This window comes from Scyliorhinus canicula, chromosome 11 (genome assembly GCF_902713615.1).
Source record: "Scyliorhinus canicula chromosome 11, sScyCan1.1, whole genome shotgun sequence".
NCBI classification, from domain to species: domain Eukaryota; kingdom Metazoa; phylum Chordata; class Chondrichthyes; order Carcharhiniformes; family Scyliorhinidae; genus Scyliorhinus; species Scyliorhinus canicula.
In genome coordinates this window covers 12,034,813-12,060,171 of record NC_052156.1, presented here as the reverse complement: position 1 = coordinate 12,060,171, position 25,359 = coordinate 12,034,813, and the positions used below count along the sequence as shown (strand labels likewise).

General features: G+C 46.1%; 1 protein-coding gene across 3 annotated transcripts in view; it reads left to right on the top strand.

The window, feature by feature from the left end:
• The window catches only part of LOC119973828 (high mobility group protein HMGI-C-like), a 168,826-nt gene that overhangs the window by 102,199 nt on the left and 41,268 nt on the right, over nucleotides 1-25,359 (top strand). For 2 of the 3 annotated variants that reach the window (XM_038812281.1, XM_038812280.1), the window contains exon 4: nucleotides 4,755-4,793. The exons of the other annotated variant lie outside the window; for it this stretch is intronic. In XM_038812281.1, coding sequence (XP_038668209.1) covers nucleotides 4,755-4,793 — 39 coding nt within the window. The remainder of the gene's footprint in view (nucleotides 1-4,754; nucleotides 4,794-25,359) is intronic. 3 annotated transcript variants of the gene reach the window in all.

The following is a 25,359-nucleotide window of genomic DNA, read 5'->3' as shown; positions in this document are numbered from 1 at the left end:
GGGGGGGGGAATTAAATGTATATTAAGAAAGAAAGAAATGGTAAAAGACAGTTATATGAAATGAAAACAAATGGGTCGAGGTGGGGTAGAGCTAATCATCTGAAGTTGTTGAATTCGATGTTCAGGCCGGAAGGCTGTAGTGTGCCTAACCGGAAGATGAGATGTTGTTCCTCCAGTTTGCATTGAGCTTCACTGGAACATTGCAGCAGGCCAAGAACAGACATGTGGGCATGGGAGCAGGGTCTTGTGTTAAAATGGCAAGCAACGGGAAGGTCAGGGTCCTGAATGCGCACAGACCGAAGATGCTCAGCAAAGCGATCACACAGTCTGCGTTTGGTCTCTCCGATATAGAGGAGACCACATTGGGAGCAGCGAATGCAGTGGAACAAATTGGAAGAGATGCAAGTGAAACGCTGCTTAACCTGGAATGAGTGTTTTGGGCCTGGGATGTTAAGCAGGTAAAGAGGTAAAGGGGCAGGTGTTACACCCTCTGCGATTGCATGGGAAGGTGACAGATTGCGAGTTCAAAGGCCCATTCCAGAGACTTGAGCACGTAATGTATTCTGGGCTGACATTCCCAGGACAGGAGTGAGGGAGTGTTGCCCTGCCAGAGTTGCCAACTTTCTGATTGAAGCGAGGCCCCTGTCTGCCCTTCCATATCCCCTGGTACTGCTTTGAAGGAGAGCAGGTGTTTTCTTCCTTCGTGTCCTGGCCAACGTTAATCTCTCCACCAAGCATGACAAAAATCAGATTATCTGATCATTATCATACTGCTGTTTGTGGAACCTTGTGCACAAAATGCGCTGCCAAGTTTCATACATTGCAACAGTGATCACTTGAAGAAAGCATTTAATTGCCTGTAAAGCACTTTGGGAGATGCTGAGGTTGTGGAAGGTGCAATATAAATGTCAGGTTCTTTCTATTTCTTTCTGCCGCAGTTTACCTCTGCCAGTGCCAGCTTCAACTGGGTGCCAGTGCCAGCTTCAACTGGGTGCCAGTGCCAGCTTCAACTGGGTGCCAGTGCCAGCTTCAACTGGGTGCCAGTGCCAGCTTCAACTGGGAGTAAGGAGGCATGTGTTGCCAGTCAGAATCGGCTGCCCTTGTCTCACCCACGGCCCCAAACCATACACTTCCGAAATCAACAGTGTCGGCTCGCTGTGTGTCTTGGTACAGAACGCACATTCTCCCCCTGCAGGGACACAGGGGGAGAATGTACCAATCATACTTCCACACCACCCCCTGCCTCCTGGCTCACCACCCGAGGGGCCAGTAAAATCTCCCCCCGAGTGTCAGCAGCCTAATCGACTGTGAAAATGTCCCATCCTCACCTGAGAGATCCAGCCATGAGGATCGAACAGGTAATTGGGTGGTAATGGGGAATAGGAATCTGGCCAGTTGTATTTTTTTTCCTCCCCTAACACAAAGCACTGAGCCGCCTTGTGTCACCACAGTTTGGGCCTTCACTGAGAAATAAAGCAACTCAATGCAAAGTGGAGTTGAGAACTTCCTAGTGACTGCCTGGGACATTGTACAATGTGCAAGATGTCAGACACTCACACACTTGGTTCTGTAGTATGAACATGCTGTGCATGAGACATTGTGCTGAATTGTCCCCGCTTTGGTGACTCAGAAAGGTGCTGGAGATACAACTGCACTCTTTAAAGGGACCCAAGAGTTTCTCCCATTGGCCTGAGGTCGACATTCCTCCCTCAACAGCTCCATTCTTTCCATATTGGGAGTGTACTCCATATCAGTCCAAAGAGTTATTACGATCCCAGACCAGACCCCAACAGTGACTAAGATACGGGACAGAAGCCCCAATATTTTATTTTAATTTTGTAAGACTGTGAGGAAAGGATGCTTCGCTCCAGAAGTGATTTCAGGCAAAATAAAGATATGGGCCGGGATTCTCCCCTATCCGGCGGGGCAGGGGGTTCCGGCATGATGGAGTGGCGTGAACCACTCCGGCGTCGGGCCGCCCCAAAGATGCGGAAGTCTCCGCACCTTTAGGGGCCAAGCCCTCACCTTGAGGGGCTAGGCCCGCGCCGGAGTGGTTCCCACTCCGCCGGCTGGCGCGAACAGCCTTTGGCGCCATGCCAGCGGAGGCCGAAAGGACTTCGCCGGCTGGCGTAAGTCCGCGCATGCGCCGGAACGTCAGCTGCTGCTGAAGTCATCCCGGCGCATGCACAAGGGAGGGGGTCACTTCCGCCTTCGCCATGGTGAAGACAGTGGGCCCCGATCGCGGACCAGGCCACCGTGGGTGCACCCCCCGTGGTCAGATCGCCCCATGCCCCCCCAGGACCCCGGCGCCCACCCGCACTGCCTGCTCCTGCCGGTCAGGTAGGTGGTTTAATCCACGCCGGTGGGAGAGGCGGGATTGACGCCGGCCCCAGGCGATTCTCCGACGCGGCAGGGGGTTGGAAAATCCCGCCCATGGTATATTAAAACAAACATTATTATTAACACAGTATTAAAAGATCTTTAATGTCGCACAAAAAACAACTTACAATTACCCCTTAAACAATGCTAATCAGTACAATGACACAATAACCCTTAACTGCTATCTTTACTCCCACTCAAACAACAAAACCGTCTCAGTTCTCATTCCACTATTAATTACAGTTTGCTGTGTGGCAATGTCTTGAACACTCCACTTTGAAAAAGAAAGATCTTTTGAGTCTGTTTTAAAGAAAGATCTGACCCTGTCAGAACAATGCAGGACCTCCAGCTGAAGTCTTCAGAAACTGCCTTCATAGTTTGACTTCCATCTCCCAATTGCACCACTTGCTTTTCTGGAAAATGCCTGGGACTCGAGCTCCTCCTATTAGTTACAACATTTTACAGAGCTGAAACACAATGTCTCCAACTATCTACTCCCCAGGGAACCCTCTTAATCCAAACAAAACTCCATCAGCCCAAGCTTTTATGATGCTTTAATTGCACCCCCGGCTCCCAAAAAGCTTAGCTGCCTTGCAAACCAGGATCTTTAAAAAACATTACTGCGGCAGTCATACACACACGAACCCAGCCTTTTAACGCTTACTGCAGCAAACACATAAAATACAATATATATGAAATTCCTACATTGATCACAGGGTCAACATGTTCCTTAAATGGTGTTTGTTCTAGTTCAATTGCTGTTTTACCTGTTTTTGCGAGTTGCTGCTTGTTGGCAGAATGTTGGAGTTAACATGAGGGTGCGATGCAATTTTATGAATCGGTGCTGAGCGATACTTGTGAATTATTCTCCATCTCTCGGTCATGAAAGGAAGTCTGCATGCTGAAGAGTATTTTAATTGTTCAATATTTATTATTTTATTCTTCCGGTGCAGGAAGGAACATGTTGAATCAAATACTTGGAAATTCTTGCAAGTTGGCTGTCTTTGCACTCCACTATGACACGTTGGAAAAGTGAACTCGTCCACTTGAGCACGGTAGCACAGTGATTAGCACTGTTGCTTCATAGCTCCAAGGTCCCAGGTTCGATTCGCGACTTGGGTCAATAGCTGTGCGGAGTTTACACTTCCTCCCCGTGTCTGTGTGCGTTTCCTCCGGGTGCTCTGGTTTCCTCCCACAGTCCAAAGATGCAGGTTAGGTGTACGGGACTTACTAAAGTGCCCCCCCCTTAGTGCCCAAAAACGTTAGGTGGGGTCACTGGGTTAGGGGGATAGGGTGGAGGTGTGGTAAGGTGTAGACTTGATGGGCCGAATGGCTTCCTTCTGTATTGTACATTATAGAATTCATAGAATTTACAGTGCAGAAGGAGGCCATTCAGCCCATCGAGTCTGCACCGGCTCTTGGAAAGAGCACCCTATCCGGGGTCAACACCTCCACCCTGTTCCCATAACCCAGTAACCCCACCCAACACTAAGGGCAATCTTGGACACTAAGGGCAATTTATCATGGCCAATCCACCTAACCTGCACATCTTTGGACCGTGGGAGGAAACCGGAGCACCCGGAGGAAACCCACACACACACGGGGAGGATGTGCAGACTCCGCACAGATAGTGACCCAAGCCGGAATCGAACCTGGGACCCTGGAGCTGCGAAGCAATTGTGCTAACCACAATGCTACCGTGCTGCCCCCCGGCATTTACATTCTAGCATTTACATTCTATGTAAATGTGTCACTTAACTATGCCCGATCAGGAAGGTGCCAAGACCAATAAATTCAAGACATTAAATTTACCGATCTCAGCTGGAATAGCAGCTGAGATTCTAATTCGGTCTCAGCACCCAGTGATGCAGGGGGTGAAATACAAATCAGCCAGGGTTCCTGCTCCTGATCATTATCACCATGAGCGATGCCTTGGTCATCTTTTTTAGCCAAGGGCAGGTAGCTCTGGCCAGGCAGAATCTTTTTTTCCAAGGCCGAAAGGTACCAATTCTATTTGAAGAAGAACATGGGACATTTTACTGCTGTCCTGGCCAACAGTCCTCGCTCACTTAGCACATTAAACCAGTCATTTGGCTCGCTCAGACTTCAAGGCGTCATGTTGTACGCAATATGGCTGCCAGATTTATCCACATGGCAACACTTCATAGTGCGTCATCGTACGTCAGGGGCTAAGAGCCCCTCAAGCATGCGACACTGTTCTTTCGAAGCGCAAGATCTTCTTGTGAAATGTTCACAGATTTCATCTCTCCTCTTCCCAGCTGTCGGTGCTGGGCAGAGTTTCTGGAATGTTGGGTGGGATGCAATGAACAAGTTGTCCGCACCGATTCTTGACTGCGACTGTTTTCTTTCAACAGCCTCAGCGAACACAGCAGGAAGAGGAACAAACGGCTCAGGTAGGGCAATTACAGTGATACCCTTGCAAAGCAGCGCTCAATATCCATGACATACAGTGACATTCTTTGCAGAAGGTACGAAACTTGGAAGCATTGTGAACTGTGAGGAGGTTTGTTTGGAACTTCAAAAGGACATAGAAAAATTGATGGAGTGGACAGACGTGGCAGATGAAGATCAACGTAGAGAAATGTGAAGTGATTCATTTTGGTAGGAGGAATATGGAGACCATGGGCGGGATTCTCCCCTACCCGGCGGGGCGGGGGGTCGGAGAATTTCGTCCCATATAAAATAAAGGTGTGCAGGAGAACAGGGACAATGGGTAAACATTGAAGGTAGCAGGACAGGTTGAGACCAGGGTTAATAAAACGGACAGTATTCTTGGCTTTATGAATAAAGGAATAGATTACAAGAGTATGGAGGTTACGTTGAACTATTATAAGACACAAGTTCAACCTCAGTGTCCGTTCTGGGCACCGCAATTAAGGAAAGATGTGAAGACATTGGAGAGAGTGCAGATTAAATTCATATGAATAGTTCCAGGGATGAGGAACTTCAGTTATGAAGATAAATTGGAGGATTTGTGATTGTTTTCCTCAGAGGAGAAAAGGCTGAGAGGCAATGAAATGAAAAAAATGAAATGAAAATCGCTTATTGTCACGAGTAGGCTTCAATGAAGTTACTGTGAAAAGCCCCTAGTCGCCACATTCCGGCGCCTGTCCGAGGAGGCTGGTACGGGAATTGAACCGTGCTGCTGGCCTGCTTGGTCTGCTTTAAAAGCCAGCGGTTTAGCCTGGTGAGCTAAACCAGCCCCCCCGGGGATGGGGATTTTCAAGATGGTGAGGAGCATGGGCAGAGTAGACGGGGAGAAACTGCTCCCACTGGCGTCTCAAGGTGACCGGGATGGGCACAGACTTAAATTAATTGACAAAAGAAACTAAAGTGACACGAGGGAAATTTATTTCACGCGGTGAGTGGTTGCGTTTCAGAATGAGCTACCTGTGAGTGTGCGGGAGGCAGGTTCAGTTCAAGCATTCAAAAGAGAATTAGACTGTCATCTGGAGAGGAAGAATTTGCCGGGTTATGGGGAGGGCGGGAGAGTGGCACTAAATGAGTCGCTCATTCGGGGAGCTTGTTCAGTCCCGATGGGCTGAAAGGTCTCCGTCTGCAGGCAGGCTGTAACAATTCTGTGATTCTTTGCGATTAGTACTAATTTCAGGTTATATTTGTTTTCTTCCTTAACCGTTCTACATTAAAGGGTTCTAAGATCATTAACTTGTGCACTGAAGGAATTAATATAACATCCTTAAAGAGACAGATTACCCTGAACAATGGCAAGATAGTACCTATGTGTGCTGCTGCCTTTGGCAAAAAGTCGCTCCCGACAAAGGGGGCTGGTAGCTCAGTTAGCTGGACGGCTGGTTTGTGATGCAGAGCAAGGCCAGGAGCACGGGTTCAATTCCCCGTACTAACTGAGGTTATTCATGAAGGCCCCGCCTTCTCAGCCTTGCCCCTGTGGTGATCCTCAGGTTAAATCACCATCAGCCAGCTCTCCCCCCTCAAAGGAGAAAGCGGCCTATGGTCATCTGGCATTATGGCCAATTTTCTTTACTACAACAGTGAAGGGAGAGAGGAGGAGGAGGGAAAATTCAACCGTTAAAAATCCCTTCAAAATATACTGCAACAATTTGTGAAGGTTTTATCTTAACGGTCGCCAGTACAGATTTTCCATCATATTACTGAGATGGAGAATCAAAGAAAGTTTTTCCTTCTCATTCCCATTTTGGTCACCCATACTTTCCTCCATTCCCCAGCTGTAGACTTTATCTGTTGTTTGTTCTGCTGCATATTAATAAGGGTATTAAGAAGGGCCCCAATCGCTGCATGATAATCTCACGTACCCAGCTCCTGGTAACAGGACCAGAATAGGCATATTGCATGACAGTAGTGGGAGGGGGCCCATTCCAAGATGGTCTGGATGTGTACACGCCACTCGAAATGGGAGAGCTGCATGATGGCTTCAATCTGCTGTGTCCCTGGAACCAGGAGAGTAAGAATGGACGGAGACCTTAATCGAAGCAGAGGGAGAAATAGGGAGAGCAGAGTTGTGCCTTTAGTTTGCAATTTGCGTTAACAAAACGCCAGCACAGCTTTAATGGGCCGATTGGCTGCCTCCTGCACAATAATCCTCTCTGAATCAGAAATTCTACATCTCTATATCTAGTTCAAAAATTATAATAAATGTTGTTTCCTCATAGGCAAAGCAACTTCAAATCTTTCTTGGGTCCCTGCAAAGTATGGGACATCCCATCTGGAGACAGTTTAAAATGGGAGACAATGAATTTAAGAATAAACTTTATTGTTGTTACATTAACACCGCAATGATGTTACGTGAAAATCCCCTGGTCGCCACACTCTGGTGCCTGTTCGGGTACACTGAGGGAGAATTCAGAATGTCCAATTCACCTAACAAGCACGTCTTTCGGGACGTAATAATAATAACAATCGCTTATTGTCACAAGTAGGCTTCAATTAAGTTACTGTGAAAAGCCCCTAGTCACCACATTCCGGCGCCTGTTCGGGGAGACCGGTACGGGAATTGAACCCACGCTGCTGGCCTTGTTTTGCATTACAAGCCAGCTGTTTAGCCCACTTGTGCTAAACCAGCCCCTTGTGGGAGGAAACTGGAGGAAACCCACGCAGACACGGGGAGAATGTGTAGGTTGGAGAAGTAGGCTACAAGGGTTGGGCACACTGGATATGTGGAGCTTGTTCAAGGAACAGCTATTGCGTGTTCTTGATAAGTACGTACCAGTCAGGCAGGGAGGAAGGGGTAGAGCAAGGGAACCGTGGTTTACCAAAGAAGTGGAATCTCTTGTTAAGAGGAAGAAGGAGGCCTATGTGAAGATGAGGCGTGAAGTTTCAGTTGGGGCGCTTGATAGTTACAAGGAGGCGAGGAAGGATCTAAAGAGAGAACTAAGACGAGCAAGGAGGGGACATGAGAAGTCTTTAGCAGGTAGGATCAAGGAAAACCCAAAGCTTTCTATAGGTATGTCAGGAATAAAAGAATGACTAGGGTAAGAGTAGGGCCAGTCAAGGACAGTGGTGGGAAGTTGTGTGTGGAGGCTGAGGAGATAAGCGAGATACTAAATGAATACTTTTCGTCAGTATTCACTCAGGAAAATGATAATGTTGTGGAGGAGAATGCTGAGACCCAGGCTATTAGAATAGATGGCATTGAGGTGCGTAGGGAAGAAGTGTTGGCAATTCTGGACAAGGTGAAAATAGATAAGTCCCCGGGGCCTGATGGGATTTATCCTAGGATTCTCTGGGAAGCCAGGGAAGAGATTGCTGAGCCTTTGGCTTTGATTTTTATGTCATCATTGGCTACAGGAATAGTGCCAGAGGACTGGAGGGTAGCAAATGTGGTCCCTTTGTTCAAGAAGGGGAGTAGAGATACCCGGTAACTATAGGCCGGTGAACCTCACATCTGTTGTGGGTAAAGTCTTGGAGAGGATTATAAGAGATACGATTTATAATCATCTAGATAGGAATAATATGATTAGGGATAGTCAGCATGGTTTTGTGAAGGGTAGGTCATGCCTCACAAACCTTATCGAGTTCTTTGAGAAGGTGACTGAACAGGTAGACGAGGGTAGAGCAGTTGATGTGGTGTATATGGAGTTCAGTAAAGCGTTTGATAAGGTTCCCCACGGTCGGCTATTGCAGAAAATACAGAGGCTGGGGATTGAGGGTGAGTTAGAGATGTGGATCAGTAATTGGCTAGTTGAAAGAAGACAGAGGGTGGTGGTTGATGGCAAATGTTCAGAATGGAGTTCAGTTACGAGTGGCGTACCACAAGGATCTGTTCTGGGGCCGTTGCTGTTTGTCATTTTTATAAATGACCTAGAGGAGGGCACAGAAGGTTGGGTGAGTAAATTTGCAGATGACACTAAAGTCGGTGGAGTTGTAGACAGTGTGGAAGGATGTTGCAGGTTACAGAGGGACATAGATAAGCTGCAGAGCTGGGTTGAGAGGTGGCAAATGGAGTTTAATGTAGAGACGTGTGAGGTGATTCACTTTGGAAAGAATAACAGGAATGCGGAATATTTGGCTAATGGTAAAATTCTTGGCAGTGTGGATGAGCAGAGTGATCTCGGTGTCCATGTACATAGATTCCTGAAAGTTGCCACCCAGGTTGATAGGGTTGTGAAGAAGGCCTATGGTGTGTTGGCCTTTATTGGTAGAGGGATTGAGTTCCGGAGCCATGAGGTCATGTTGCAGCTGTACAAAACTCTGGTATGGCCGCATTTGGAGTATTGCGTACAGTTCTGGTCGCCTCATTATAGGAAGGACGTGGAAGCTTTGGAACGGGTGCAGAGGAGATTTACCAGGATGTTGCCTGGTATGGAGGGAAAATCTTATGAGGAAAGGCTGATGGACTTGAGGTTGTTTTCGTTAGAGAAAAGAAGGTTAAGAGGTGACTTAATAGAGGCATACAAAATGATCAGAGGGTTAGATAGGGTGGACAGTGAGAGCCTTCTCCCGCGGATGGAGGTGGCTAGCACGAGGGGACATAGCCATAAATTGAGGGGTAATAGATATAGGACAGAGGTCAGAAGTAGGTTTTTTACGCAAAGAGTGGTGAGGCCGTGGAATGCCCTACCTGCAACAGTAGTGAACTCGCTAACATTGAGGGCATTTAAAAGTTTATTGGATAAGCATATGGATGATAATGGCATAGTGTAGGTTAGATGGCCTTTAGTTTTTGACTTCCCATGTCGGTGCAACATCGTGGGCCGAAGGGCCTGTACTGCGCTGTATCGTTCTATGTTCTATGTTCTACTCCGCACAGACAGTGACCCAAGCCGGGAATCGAACCTGGGACACTGGCGCTGTGAAGCAACAGTACTAACCACTGTGCGACCGCGCCACCCGGTAACAGAGATGCAAAGTGGGAGGTTGACTTATCCGTCACCTTTAGGGCCCAGCCACAATCTCCATTGCCCTCGTTTCCTCTGGAGTCCAATTGGCAGTAAGTTAGATTTGTGGAATATTCTGGCCTGTTGGTCCTTCCTCCCCCTCTCCCTCACCTCCAGAGAAAGCCTAAATGGGAATAAACCACGAGAGGGGGAGGGGGAGACAGTTAAAAAAAAAACAGACTCCATGAAGATACTTCGAGAATCGAGCCCATAGCCTTTAAAAAACACTTTGGTTTTCTGAATGACCTCTTTTTTTAATAAATCATTCCCGTGAAGGCTTCGTTGAACTCTGTATCTGTTTCATGTGGTCTTCATTTAGATTAATTCAACACAGATGGAAAATGCTATTGACTGTACAAAGAAAGGTTGAGGGGAGGTATCACCATTCAAAGCCAGCGACTCCCGCCTCCCCGGCCCACGCCACCCCCCCCCCCTCCCGCCACCACCCTCCACACTCCAAATAATTTATGCGTTGCAGTCATCAAGGAAACTGTTGGCAACCTTGGTGTCATTCAAGGAGTGGTCACGGGGGGGGGTTAGAAATTCTCTCCCGATTCCGTCTCCACTCGCTGTATAAGGTTGTGGAGTTACATATTTCTTTTGAAATGCATACATTTATCTTTTTATCGTGTTGTCCAGACTGATTTCCTCCCCGTCCGCCCAATCTATGAGTCTGGGAAGCGGATGTTTAGGCTGATTGAGAGGACAGCAGGTTGACTTGGCGGTCACTGGGGCCAATGTACTTGCCCACAGTGCGTGAAGGTTGTCAAACCTCCTCACTGATTTCTGGTCAGTAAATTGGAGGTGCAAAAATCATTTTTTTTAGTTGAGCGGGACTCCAAATCAATCTGGAAAAGAGAAAGTTGAAGGGGTGGTGAAAGATTTTAAACTTTTGGAAGGATTTAATGGAAAGAGTGAAGCTTTCCACCTGCCGGGGAGACCAGAACAAGGGCGCATGGATTTAAGGTAGTGACAATTAAATCCAGTGGAGAGATTAAGTAAGAATTCTTTTACCGATGTAGCCAATAACACAGGGAATAGTTGAGGCGAGTCGTATAGATGCATTTAAGGAGAAGCTATGTAGGTCCATGAGAGAATAAAGAATTGAACGATATGTTGATAGAGTTATATGAAGAAAGGTAGGAAGGAACATATAATAATAATCTTTATTGTCACTAGCAGACTTACATTGACGCTGCAATGAAGTTACTGTGAAAAGCCCCAAGTCGCCACACTGTTCGGGTACGCTGAGAGAGAATTCAGAATGCCCAAATTACCGAACATCTTTTGGGACTAGTGGGAGGAAACTGGAGCACCCGGAGGAAACCCATGCAGACACGGGGAGAACGTGCAGACTACGCACAGACAGTGACCCAGCCGGGAATAGAACCTGGGACCCCGACGCTGTGAAGCAACAGTGCTAACTACTGTGCTCCATACTCCATAGTGCACACAACCCAGATTGATATCTGAGAGCAGGACAAGGTGCGGCAGTAACTGGACAAAGCATGACTGCCTAAAGTCAACCCATATCTTGACATCTCCAATGCCAAGGTTGAAGCAAGGTTATCTTGTTATTATATCAAAGTATATGTGATAAGGGTAGATGGCGACATAGTGGTAATGCCCCTGGACTTAATTTAGAGGCCCAGGCAAACATTCTGGGGGAGAGTTCAAATCCTACCATGGCGAATGGTGGAATTTATGGTTGACAATTCTGGAATTAAAAGGTAGTATCAGTAACAGGTACGATGAAACTATCGTTAATTGTTGTTTAAAGGAAAAAAAACATACCTCCCATTTCAACTTCAACTTGTCTGGCATTATCATTCTCTTTCTGTCTCTCGGTTGACGTCGCTCTGATGGTCCTTCAATTACCCCCTTCAGCAAGTTCTCACCACACTCATGCCCTAAAAAAAAAGGCCAAACCAACCCTGTTGTCTTCTCCTGATGATATTAACTCACCAACTTTCCTCCTCCTCCTCCTTCCTGAGATCTCAGATTTGCAATTCGTCCCCGCGGGCCAGGTAAGGGTCCCATGCTCAGGGTTATGAGCTGTGGCCAGAACCACAACCAGCCATTCGCCAGTGGTGACGTTGGAAGAGCTAGAATCCCGAGGGGCAGCGGCTCTTTCCAGGTGGACGATCCTTCAGGACAGGAACATGGGTTGGAAGCAGAGAAGGTTTACAAGACTAATACCTGGAATGAGAGGGTTGGCTTGTAAGCAAAGGTTGAATCGGCTAGACTTGTTTGGCTGGAGTTTAGAAGAGTAAGAAGCGACTTGATTGAAGCATAGAGGATCCTGAGGAGTCTTGACACATCACCTTATTTACAGAAGGATGTAAATGCATCTCAAACAGTTCAAAGAAGATTTATTAGACCTGGAATGGGATTGTTGTCTTATGAGGAAAGGTTGGAGAGGCTTGGCTTGTATCCACTGGAGTTTCGATGAATAAGAGGTGATCTGATGGACATATTAGATCCTGAGAGGTCATTACAGGGTCGCCCTTTTAAGACAGAGATGAGGGTCAAAGGTTTGTGGGTCTTTGGAACACTTTCCTCAAAAGGCCGTGTGAGGAGAGTCTTTGAATATTTTTAAGGTGGAGGTAGATAAATTATTGATAAACAAGGGGGTGAAAGGTCATTGGGGACAGGCAGGAATGTGATGTCAGATTAGCCGTGACTTCATTGAATGGCTGAGCAGGCTCGAGTGGCCGGGTGGCCGACTCCTGCACCGAATTTGCATGTTCATATCTTTGCGTTTCCATTAAGTACACACGGAGAGCGGAGAATCCCGCTGCTGGTGGGGGTGCGCCCCGCCGGAAAACAGGGCTGGCTGGGTCAGAGAATCCCATCCCAGTATTTTCATAGAATTTACAGTGCAGAAGGAGGCCATTCAGCCCATCGAGTCTGCACCGGCTCTTGGAAAGAGCACCCTACCCAAGGTCAACAACTCCACCCTATCCCCATAACCCCATAACCCAGTAACCCCACCCAACACTAAGGGTAATTTTGGACTCTAAGGGCAATTTATCATGGCCAATCCACCTAACCTGCACATCTTTGGACTGTGGGAGGAAACCGGAGCACCCGGAGGAAACCCACGCACACACGGGGAGGATGTGCAGGCTCTGCACAGACAGTGACCCAAGCCGGAATCGAACCTGGGACCCTGGAGCTGTGAAGCGATTGTGCTAACCACAATGCTACCATGCTGTGTTACTAACTGGGACTCCCAGTGTTTTCCATGTGTTACTAACTGGGACTCCCAGTGTTTTCCTACAGTTAGTAACTGGGACTTCCAGTGTTTTCCTACAGTTAGTAACTGGGACTCCCAGTGTTTTCCGACAGTTAGTAACTGGGACTCCCAGTGTTTTCCTACAGTTACTAACTGGGACTCCCAGTGTTTTCCTACAGTTAGTAACTGGGACATCCAGTGTTTTCCTACAGTTAGTAACTGGGACATCCAGTGTTTTCCTACAGTTAGTAACTGGGACTCCCAGTGTTTTCCTACAGTTAGTAACTGGGACTCCCAGTGTTTTCCTTGTGTTACTAACTGGGACTCCCAGTGTTTTCCTACAGTTAGTAACTGGGACTCCCAGTGTTTTCCGACAGTTAGTAACTGGGATTCCCAGTGTTTTCCGACAGTTACTAACTGGGATTCCCAGTGTTTTCCTACAGTTAGTAACTGGGACTCCCAGTGTTTTCCGACAGTTAGTAACTGGGACTCCCAGTGTTTTCCTACAGTTAGTAACTGGGATTCCCAGTGTTTTCCTTGTGTTACTAACTGGGACTCCCAGTGTTTTCCTACAGTTAGTAACTGGGATTCCCAGTGTTTTCCTACAGTTAGTAACTGGGACTCCCAGTGTTTTCCGACAGTTAGTAACTGGGATTCCCAGTGTTTTCCGACAGTTAGTAACTGGGATTCCCAGTGTTTTCCGACAGTTAGTAACTGGGACTCCCAGTGTTTTCCGACAGTTACTAACTGGGATTCCCAGTGTTTTCCTACAGTTAGTAACTGGGACTCCCAGTGTTTTCCGACAGTTAGTAACTGGGACACCCAGTGTTTTCCGACAGTTAGTAACTGGAACTCCCAGTGTTTTCCGACAGTTAGTAACTGGAACTCCCAGTGTTTTCCGACAGTTAGTAACTGGGACTCCCAGTGTTTTCCGACAGTTAGTAACTGGGACACCCAGTGTTTTCCGACAGTTAGTAACTGGGATTCCCAGTGTTTTCCTACAGTTAGTAACTGGGTCATCCAGTGTTTTCCTTGTGTTACTAACTGGGATTCCCAGTGTTTTCCTACAGTTAGTAACTGGGATTCCCAGTGTTTTCCGACAGTTAGTAACTGGGACAACAAGTGTTTTCCGACAGTTAGTAACTGGGACTCCCAGTGTTTTCCGACAGTTAGTAACTGGGACTCCCAGTGTTTTCCTACAGTTACTAACTGGGACTCCCAGTGTTTTCCGACAGTTAGTAACTGGGACTCCCAGTGTTTTCCTTGTGTTACTAACTGGGATTCCCAGTGTTTTCCTACAGTTAGTAACTGGGATTCCCAGTGTTTTCCGACAGTTAGTAACTGGGACAACAAGTGTTTTCCGACAGTTAGTAACTGGGATTCCCAGTGTTTTCCGACAGTTAGTAACTGGGACAACAAGTGTTTTCCGACAGTTAGTAACTGGAACTCCCAGTGTTTTCCTACAGTTAGTAACTGGGACAACAAGTGTTTTCCGACAGTTAGTAACTGGAACTCCCAGTGTTTTTCGACAGTTAGTAACTGGGACATCCAGTGTTTTCCATGTGTTACTAACTGGGATTCCCAGTGTTTTCCTACAGTTAGTAACTGGGACTCCCAGTGTTTTCCTACAGTTAGTAACTGGGACACCCAGTGTTTTCATACAGTTAGTAACTGGGACTCCCAGTGTTTTCCTACAGTTAGTAACTGGGATTCCCAGTGTTTTCCGACAGTTAGTAACTGGGACACCCAGTGTTTTCCTACAGTTAGTAACTGGGACTCCCAGTGTTTTCCGACAGTTAGTAACTGGGACTCCCAGTGTTTTCCGACAGTTAGTAACTGGGATTCCCAGTGTTTTCCGACAGTTAGTAACTGGGACACCCAGTGTTTTCCGACAGTTAGTAACTGGGACTCCCAGTGTTTTCCGACAGTTAGTAACTGGGATTCCCAGTGTTTTCCTACAGTTAGTAACTGGGATTCCCAGTGTTTTCCGACAGTTAGTAACTGGGACACCCAGTGTTTTCCGACAGTTAGTAACTGGGGCTCCCAGTGTTTTCCTACAGTTAGTAACTGGGACTCCCAGTGTTTTCCTTGTGTTACTAACTGGGACTCCCAGTGTTTTCCGACAGTTAGTAACTGGGATTCCCAGTGTTTTCCTTGTGTTACTAACTGGGATTCCCAGTGTTTTCCTACAGTTAGTAACTGGGACTCCCAGTGTTTTCCGACAGTTAGTAACTGAGACTCCCAGTGTTTTCCTTGTGTTACTAACTGGGACTCCCAGTGTTTTCCTACAGTTACTAACTGGGACTCCCAGTGTTTTCCGACAGTTAGTAACTGGGATTCCCAGTGTTTTCCTACAGTTAGTAACTGGGACTCCCAGTGTTTTCCTACAGTTAGTAACTGGGACTCCCAGTGTTTTCCTACAGTTAGTAACTGGGACTCCCAGTGTTTTCCGACAGTTAGTAACTGGGATTCCCAGTGTTTTCCTACAGTTAGTAACTGGGACTCCCAGTGTTTTCCTACAGTTAGTAACTGGGACTCCCAGTGTTTTCCTACAGTTAGTAACTGGGACTCCCAGTGTTTTCCGACAGTTAGTAACTGGGATTCCCAGTGTTTTCCTACAGTTAGTAACTGGGACATCCAGTGTTTTCCGACAGTTAGTAACTGGGACTCCCGGTGTTTTCCTACAGTTAGTAACTGGGATTCCCAGTGTTTTCCTACAGTTAGTAACTGGGACTCCCAGTGTTTTCCCTACAGTTAGTAACTGGGATTCCCAGTGTTTTCCTACAGATAGTAACTGGGACTCCCAGTGTTTTCCTACAGTTAGTAACTGGGACTCCCAGTGTTTTCCGACAGTTAGTAACTGGGACTCCCAGTGTTTTCCGACAGTTAGTAACTGGGATTCCCAGTGTTTTCCGACAGTTAGTAACTGGGACTCCCAGTGTTTTCCTACAGTTAGTAACTGGGACTCCCAGTGTTTTCCTTGCGTTACTAACTGGGACTCCCAGTGTTTTCCTACAGTTAGTAACTGGGATTCCCAGTGTTTTCCGACAGTTAGTAACTGGGATTCCCAGTGTTTTCCTACAGTTAGTAACTGGGACACCCAGTGTTTTCCGACAGTTAGTAACTGGGACACCCAGTGTTTTCCTACAGTTAGTAACTGGGATTCCCAGTGTTTTCCGACAGTTAGTAACTGGGACACCCAGTGTTTTCCTACAGTTAGTAACTGGGATTCCCAGTGTTTTCCGACAGTTAGTAACTGGGATTCCCAGTGTTTTCCTACAGTTAGTAACTGGGACATCCAGTGTTTTCCTTGTGTTACTAACTGGGATTCCCAGTGTTTTCCTACAGTTAGTAACTGGGACACCCAGTGTTTTCCGACAGTTAGTAACTGGGACAACAAGTGTTTTCCGACAGTTAGTAACTGGGACTCCCAGTGTTTTCCGACAGTTAGTAACTGGGACTCCCAGTGTTTTCCTACAGTTACTAACTGGGACACCCAGTGTTTTCCGACAGTTAGTAACTGGGACTCCCAGTGTTTTCCTTGTGTTACTAACTGGGACTCCCAGTGTTTTCCTACAGTTAGTAACTGGGATTCCCAGTGTTTTCCGACAGTTAGTAACTGGGATTCCCAGTGTTTTCCTACAGTTAGTAACTGGGATTCCCAGTGTTTTCCTACAGTTAGTAACTGGGATTCCCAGTGTTTTCCTACAGTTAGTAACTGGGACATCCAGTGTTTTCCGACAGTTAGTAACTGGGACTCCCAGTGTTTTCCTTGTGTTACTAACTGGGACTCCCAGTGTTTTCCGACAGTTAGTAACTGGGATTCCCAGTGTTTTCCTTGTGTTACTAACTGGGATTCCCAGTGTTTTCCTACAGTTAGTAACTGGGACTCCCAGTGTTTTCCGACAGTTAGTAACTGAGACTCCCAGTGTTTTCCTTGTGTTACTAACTGGGACTCCCAGTGTTTTCCTACAGTTAGTAACTGGGACTCCCAGTGTTTTCCTACAGTTACTAACTGGGACTCCCAGTGTTTTCCGACAGTTAGTAACTGGGATTCCCAGTGTTTTCCTACAGTTAGTAACTGGGACTCCCAGTGTTTTCCTACAGTTAGTAACTGGGACTCCCAGTGTTTTCCTACAGTTAGTAACTGGGACTCCCAGTGTTTTCCGACAGTTAGTAACTGGGATTCCCAGTGTTTTCCTACAGTTAGTAACTGGGACATCCAGTGTTTTCCGACAGTTAGTAACTGGGATTCCCAGTGTTTTCCTACAGTTAGTAACTGGGATTCCCAGTGTTTTCCGACAGTTAGTAACTGGGACTCCCAGTGTTTTCCTACAGTTAGTAACTGGGACTCCCAGTGTTTTCCTACAGTTAGTAACTGGGACTCCCAGTGTTTTCCGACAGTTAGTAACTGGGATTCCCAGTGTTTTCCTACAGTTAGTAACTGGGACATCCAGTGTTTTCCGACAGTTAGTAACTGGGACTCCCGGTGTTTTCCTACAGTTAGTAACTGGGATTCCCAGTGTTTTCCTACAGTTAGTAACTGGGACTCCCAGTGTTTTCCCTACAGTTAGTAACTGGGATTCCCAGTGTTTTCCTACAGATAGTAACTGGGATTCCCAGTGTTTTCCGACAGTTAGTAACTGGGACTCCCAGTGTTTTCCTACAGTTAGTAACTGGGACTCCCAGTGTTTTCCGACAGTTAGTAACTGGGACTCCCAGTGTTTTCCGACAGTTAGTAACTGGGATTCCCAGTGTTTTCCGACAGTTAGTAACTGGGACTCCCAGTGTTTTCCTACAGTTAGTAACTGGGACTCCCAGTGTTTTCCTTGCGTTACTAACTGGGACTCCCAGTGTTTTCCTACAGTTAGTAACTGGGATTCCCAGTGTTTTCCGACAGTTAGTAACTGGGATTCCCAGTGTTTTCCTACAGTTAGTAACTGGGACACCCAGTGTTTTCCGACAGTTAGTAACTGGGACACCCAGTGTTTTCCTACAGTTAGTAACTGGGATTCCCAGTGTTTTCCGACAGTTAGTAACTGGGACACCCAGTGTTTTCCTACAGTTAGTAACTGGGATTCCCAGTGTTTTCCGACAGTTAGTAACTGGGATTCCCAGTGTTTTCCTACAGTTAGTAACTGGGACATCCAGTGTTTTCCTTGTGTTACTAACTGGGATTCCCAGTGTTTTCCTACAGTTAGTAACTGGGACACCCAGTGTTTTCCGACAGTTAGTAACTGGGACAACAAGTGTTTTCCGACAGTTAGTAACTGGGACTCCCAGTGTTTTCCGACAGTTAGTAACTGGGACTCCCAGTGTTTTCCTACAGTTACTAACTGGGACACCCAGTGTTTTCCGACAGTTAGTAACTGGGACTCCCAGTGTTTTCCTTGTGTTACTAACTGGGACTCCCAGTGTTTTCCTACAGTTAGTAACTGGGATTCCCAGTGTTTTCCGACAGTTAGTAACTGGGATTCCCAGTGTTTTCCTACAGTTAGTAACTGGGATTCCCAGTGTTTTCCTACAGTTAGTAACTGGGATTCCCAGTGTTTTCCTACAGTTAGTAACTGGGACATCCAGTGTTTTCCGACAGTTAGTAACTGGGACTCCCAGTGTTTTCCTACAGTTAGTAACTGGGACTCCCAGTGTTTTCCGACAGTTAGTAACTGGGACTCCCAGTGTTTTCCTACAGTTACTAACTGGGACTCCCAGTGTTTTCCGACAGTTAGTAACTGGGACTCCCAGTGTTTTCCTTGTGTTACTAACTGGGATTCCCAGTGTTTTCCTACAGTTAGTAACTGGGATTCCCAGTGTTTTCCGACAGTTAGTAACTGGGACAACAAGTGTTTTCCGACAGTTAGTAACTGGGATTCCCAGTGTTTTCCGACAGTTAGTAACTGGGACAACAAGTGTTTTCCGACAGTTAGTAACTGGAACTCCCAGTGTTTTCCTACAGTTAGTAACTGGGACAACAAGTGTTTTCCGACAGTTAGTAACTGGAACTCCCAGTGTTTTCCGACAGTTAGTAACTGGGACATCCAGTGTTTTCCATGTGTTACTAACTGGGATTCCCAGTGTTTTCCTACAGTTAGTAACTGGGACTCCCAGTGTTTTCCTACAGTTAGTAACTGGGACACCCAGTGTTTTCATACAGTTAGTAACTGGGACTCCCAGTGTTTTCCTACAGTTAGTAACTGGGATTCCCAGTGTTTTCCGACAGTTAGTAACTGGGACACCCAGTGTTTTCCTACAGTTAGTAACTGGGACTCCCAGTGTTTTCCGACAGTTAGTAACTGGGACTCCCAGTGTTTTCCGACAGTTAGTAACTGGGATTCCCAGTGTTTTCCGACAGTTAGTAACTGGGACACCCAGTGTTTTCCGACAGTTAGTAACTGGGACTCCCAGTGTTTTCCGACAGTTAGTAACTGGGATTCCCAGTGTTTTCCTACAGTTAGTAACTGGGATTCCCAGTGTTTTCCGACAGTTAGTAACTGGGACACCCAGTGTTTTCCGACAGTTAGTAACTGGGGCTCCCAGTGTTTTCCTACAGTTAGTAACTGGGACTCCCAGTGTTTTCCTTGTGTTACTAACTGGGACTCCCAGTGTTTTCCGACAGTTAGTAACTGGGATTCCCAGTGTTTTCCTTGTGTTACTAACTGGGATTCCCAGTGTTTTCCTACAGTTAGTAACTGGGACTCCCAGTGTTTTCCGACAGTTAGTAACTGAGACTCCCAGTGTTTTCCTTGTGTTACTAACTGGGACTCCCAGTGTTTTCCTACAGTTACTAACTGGGACTCCCAGTGTTTTCCGACAGTTAGTAACTGGGATTCCCAGTGTTTTCCTACAGTTAGTAACTGGGACTCCCAGTGTTTTCCTACAGTTAGTAACTGGGACTCCCAGTGTTTTCCTACAGTTAGTAACTGGGACTCCCAGTGTTTTCCGACAGTTAGTAACTGGGATTCCCAGTGTTTTCCTACAGTTAGTAACTGGGACATCCAGTGTTTTCCGACAGTTAGTAACTGGGATTCCCAGTGTTTTCCTACAGTTAGTAACTGGGACTCCCAGTGTTTTCCTACAGTTAGTAACTGGGACTCCCAGTGTTTTCCTACAGTTAGTAACTGGGACTCCCAGTGTTTTCCGACAGTTAGTAACTGGGATTCCCAGTGTTTTCCTACAGTTAGTAACTGGGACATCCAGTGTTTTCCGACAGTTAGTAACTGGGACTCCCGGTGTTTTCCTACAGTTAGTAACTGGGATTCCCAGTGTTTTCCTACAGTTAGTAACTGGGACTCCCAGTGTTTTCCCTACAGTTAGTAACTGGGATTCCCAGTGTTTTCCTACAGATAGTAACTGGGACTCCCAGTGTTTTCCTACAGTTAGTAACTGGGACTCCCAGTGTTTTCCGACAGTTAGTAACTGGGACTCCCAGTGTTTTTCCGACAGTTAGTAACTGGGATTCCCAGTGTTTTCCGACAGTTAGTAACTGGGACTCCCAGTGTTTTCCTACAGTTAGTAACTGGGACTCCCAGTGTTTTCCTTGCGTTACTAACTGGGACTCCCAGTGTTTTCCTACAGTTAGTAACTGGGATTCCCAGTGTTTTCCGACAGTTAGTAACTGGGATTCCCAGTGTTTTCCTACAGTTAGTAACTGGGACACCCAGTGTTTTCCGACAGTTAGTAACTGGGACACCCAGTGTTTTCCTACAGTTAGTAACTGGGATTCCCAGTGTTTTCCGACAGTTAGTAACTGGGACACCCAGTGTTTTCCTACAGTTAGTAACTGGGATTCCCAGTGTTTTCCGACAGTTAGTAACTGGGATTCCCAGTGTTTTCCTACAGTTAGTAACTGGGACATCCAGTGTTTTCCTTGTGTTACTAACTGGGATTCCCAGTGTTTTCCTACAGTTAGTAACTGGGACACCCAGTGTTTTCCGACAGTTAGTAACTGGGACAACAAGTGTTTTCCGACAGTTAGTAACTGGGACTCCCAGTGTTTTCCGACAGTTAGTAACTGGGACTCCCAGTGTTTTCCTACAGTTACTAACTGGGACACCCAGTGTTTTCCGACAGTTAGTAACTGGGACTCCCAGTGTTTTCCTTGTGTTACTAACTGGGACTCCCAGTGTTTTCCTACAGTTAGTAACTGGGATTCCCAGTGTTTTCCGACAGTTAGTAACTGGGATTCCCAGTGTTTTCCTACAGTTAGTAACTGGGATTCCCAGTGTTTTCCTACAGTTAGTAACTGGGATTCCCAGTGTTTTCCTACAGTTAGTAACTGGGACATCCAGTGTTTTCCGACAGTTAGTAACTGGGACTCCCAGTGTTTTCCTACAGTTAGTAACTGGGACTCCCAGTGTTTTCCGACAGTTAGTAACTGGGACTCCCAGTGTTTTCCGACAGTTAGTAACTGGGATTCCCAGTGTTTTCCTACAGTTAGTAACTGGAACTCCCAGTGTTTTCCGACAGTTAGTAACTGGGATTCCCAGTGTTTTCCTACAGTTAGTAACTGGGACTCCCAGTGTTTTCCGACAGTTAGTAACTGGGATTCCCAGTGTTTTCCGACAGTTAGTAACTGGGACACCCAGTGTTTTCCGACAGTTAGTAACTGGGACTCCCAGTGTTTTCCGACAGTTAGTAACTGGGACTCCCAGTGTTTTCCTACAGTTAGTAACTGGGACTCCCAGTGTTTTCCTTGTGTTACTAACTGGGACTCCCAGTGTTTTCCTACAGTTAGTAACTGGGATTCCCAGTGTTTTCATACAGTTAGTAACTGGGATTCCCAGTGTTTTCCGACAGTTAGTAACTGGGACACCCAGTGTTTTCCTACAGTTAGTAACTGGGATTCCCAGTGTTTTCCGACAGTTAGTAACTGGGACTCCCGGTGTTTTCCTACAGTTAGTAACTGGGATTCCCAGTGTTTTCCTACAGTTAGTAACTGGGACATCCAGTGTTTTCCTACAGTTAGTAACTGGGACACCCAGTGTTTTCCGACAGTTAGTAACTGGGATTCCCAGTGTTTTCCTACAGTTAGTAACTGGGACTCCCAGTGTTTTCCGACAGTTAGTAACTGGGATTCCCAGTGTTTTCCTACAGTTAGTAACTGGGACATCCAGTGTTTTCCTTGTGTTACTAACTGGGACACCCAGTGTTTTCCTACAGTTAGTAACTGGGATTCCCAGTGTTTTCCGACAGTTAGTAACTGGGACACCCAGTGTTTTCCGACAGTTAGTAACTGGGACTCCCAGTGTTTTCCGACAGTTAGTAACTGGGACTCCCAGTGTTTTCCTACAGTTACTAACTGGGACTCCCAGTGTTTTCCGACAGTTAGTAACTGGGACTCCCAGTGTTTTCCTTATGTTACTAACTGGGATTCCCAGTGTTTTCCTACAGTTAGTAACTGTGACACCCAGTGTTTTCCTACAGTTAGTAACTGGGATTCCCAGTGTTTTCCTACAGTTAGTAACTGGGACACCCAGTGTTTTCCTACAGTTAGTAACTGGGATTCCCAGTGTTTTCCTACAGTTAGTAACTGGGATTCCCAGTGTTTTCCGACAGTTAGTAACTGGGACTCCCAGTGTTTTCCTACAGTTAGTAACTGGGACTCCCAGTGTTTTCCTACAGTTAGTAACTGGGATTCCCAGTGTTTTCCTACAGTTAGTAACTGGGACACCCAGTGTTTTCCTACAGTTAGTAACTGGGGCTCCCAGTGTTTTCCTACAGTTAGTAACTGGGACTCCCAGTGTTTTCCTACAGTTAGTAACTGGGACTCCCAGTGTTTTCCTACAGTTAGTAACTGGGACTCCCGGTGTTTTCCTACAGTTTTTTTTCAGTTTTGCCATTTTATTTGACAACGACTGTACATGAAGGCACAGCACCACAACGGATCAATGTACAGGATCTTCTCGTGACCTGCATCCAAGGTGCCTCTCTATCGTTGGGTCTTAGAAAAAGATGCAAAAACAGAGGTTCAATGTCCATTTGCCATGCAAGATTCAACAAAGCCTGGTCAGTACTGCATCTTCAGCAGGTGTTCACCTCAACCTCTGCTCATCTTTTACTCTTCAACCTGCGCATATGCTTCTTCCGCCATTTAACTCTCATGTTGACAAGGATCTCAAGATCCTAGAACCGAAACGTGTTTTCCTATAGTTAGTAACTGGAACTCCCAGTGATGTCCGACAATTAGTACCTGGGACTCTCAGTGTTTTCCTACATTTACTAAGTGGAGCTCCCAGTGATAGCCAACAGTTAATAACTGTGGATTCCAGTGTTTTCCTGTAGTTAATAACTGGAACTCCCAGTGATATTCTGCAGTTAATAACTGGAACTTCTAGTGATTTGCTGCAGTTAATAACTGAGACTCCCAGTGAATTTCTATAATTAACAACTGGAATTCCCAGTGCTTTTGTTTTGTTAATAATGGTGAATTCCCGGTGAAATCCTATAGTCACTAACTGGGGCTCCCAGTGATATCCTACAGTTAATAACTGGATCTCCTAGCATTTTACTACAGTTAATAACTGGATCTCCTAGCGTTTTACTACAGTTAATAACTGGATCTCCTAGCGTTTTACTACAGTTAATAACTGGATCTCCTAGCGTTTTACTACAGTTAATAACTGGATCTCCTAGCGTTTTACTACAGTTATTAACTGGATCTCCTAGCATTTTACTACAGTTAATAACTGGATCTCCTAGCGTTTTACTACAGTTAATAACTGGATCTCCTAGCGTTTTACTACAGTTAATAACTGGATCTCCTAGCGTTTTACTACAATTAATAACTGGATCTCCTAGCGTTTTACTACAGTTAATAACTGGATCTCCTAGCGTTTTACTACAGTTAATAACTGGATCTCCTAGCGTTTTACTACAGTTAATAACTGGATCTCCTAGCGTTTTACTACAGTTAATAACTGGATCTCCTAGCATTTTACTACAGTTAATAACTGGATCTCCTAGCGTTTTACTACAGTTAATAACTGGATCTCCTAGCGTTTTACTACAGTTAATAACTGGATCTCCTAGCATTTTACTACAGTTAATAACTGGATCTCCTAGCGTTTTACTACAGTTAATAACTGGATCTCCTAGCATTTTACTACAGTTAATAACTGGATCTCCTAGCGTTTTACTACAGTTAATAACTGGGACTACCACTGTTTTCCTATAGTTAAAAACTAGCACTCCCAGTGTTTTCCTACAGGTAATAACTGGAACTCCCAAAGTTTTCCTACAGTTAATAACTGGAACACCCAGTGTTTTCCGATCGTTAATAACACAAACACACACATGCATGTGCACACACAGACGTGCACACACACATGCACAGACACACACGCACACGTGTAGATACACAAACACACACACTCACACACCGTAAAGGGAAGATAGAGAAAACGAGCTTCACAGTGTAAGAACCACGGAAATTAATATTAATTCTTATGATTTCCCGAGTCCAAAGTGAGAATCCAAAGAGGAATTATTTTGAATAGACCTTCACATTCCGCTGGCTGAAGAGCAGAATTGTAGTATTCGTTTTTCCATTTGGGGCTCACGACAAGATGAATTTGGTGTGCAGCGATTGGGTTGCTTCTGCCGGCGGTGGTACAAACTCTTTCAATAGAGACAGGTTTCGAGGTTCAGGTTGTTGCTGTGTTTGGAGGGGGGGGGGGGGTCTCCTTCTTGGTAGTTCCCCAGCTGGAAGTTAGAGCAGGCTGACTGATCCTCAATTCTCAAAGGCATGCAGAGACATCAGCATGGTCAGTTGGGGCATGTGGCCTGACTTTCCCACAGTGGCTTCAAAAGGAATGTTTATCCAGCTTCTGCAATTGTCTTTGATTTCAGGGCTTACAATGTCCCAGTCATTGGATGGTATCTCTTTCGACAACTATGTGGAGAGTCTAATGCTTCGGAAGACATTGTCGAGGCAGACCCACTGACTCTGCTCGCAAGGTGAGCTTATCAGAAGCAAGTGACATCCCTCTTGTTCCCTTGGGAGTGGGTCTACACAACCCCAGGTGTGACATGAGTCTGCCAGCTGCTCACTAGGCATACTAAGGATTGATGTGCAAGCCTCCTGGTCTTTTTTGATTGCAAGGGGTACATACAATGAGGTTCCAAAAGCTGAACAAATACTTTTTTTGTTCCTGTAACTTCTGGAGATCACTCGCAAAGTGCCAACCATGTGGTCAGGTGACTCGTGGCAGCCATCTTTTCAGTTCAGCAGGAAAATTATTTTTAAAATATTAATAGGGACAACGTTTTGAATACAGGGTGTTACAGTTCTTCACGTGTTATAGGAACCCAACAGTATATAGCAATTGTCATCAACACCCTCCTGTACTG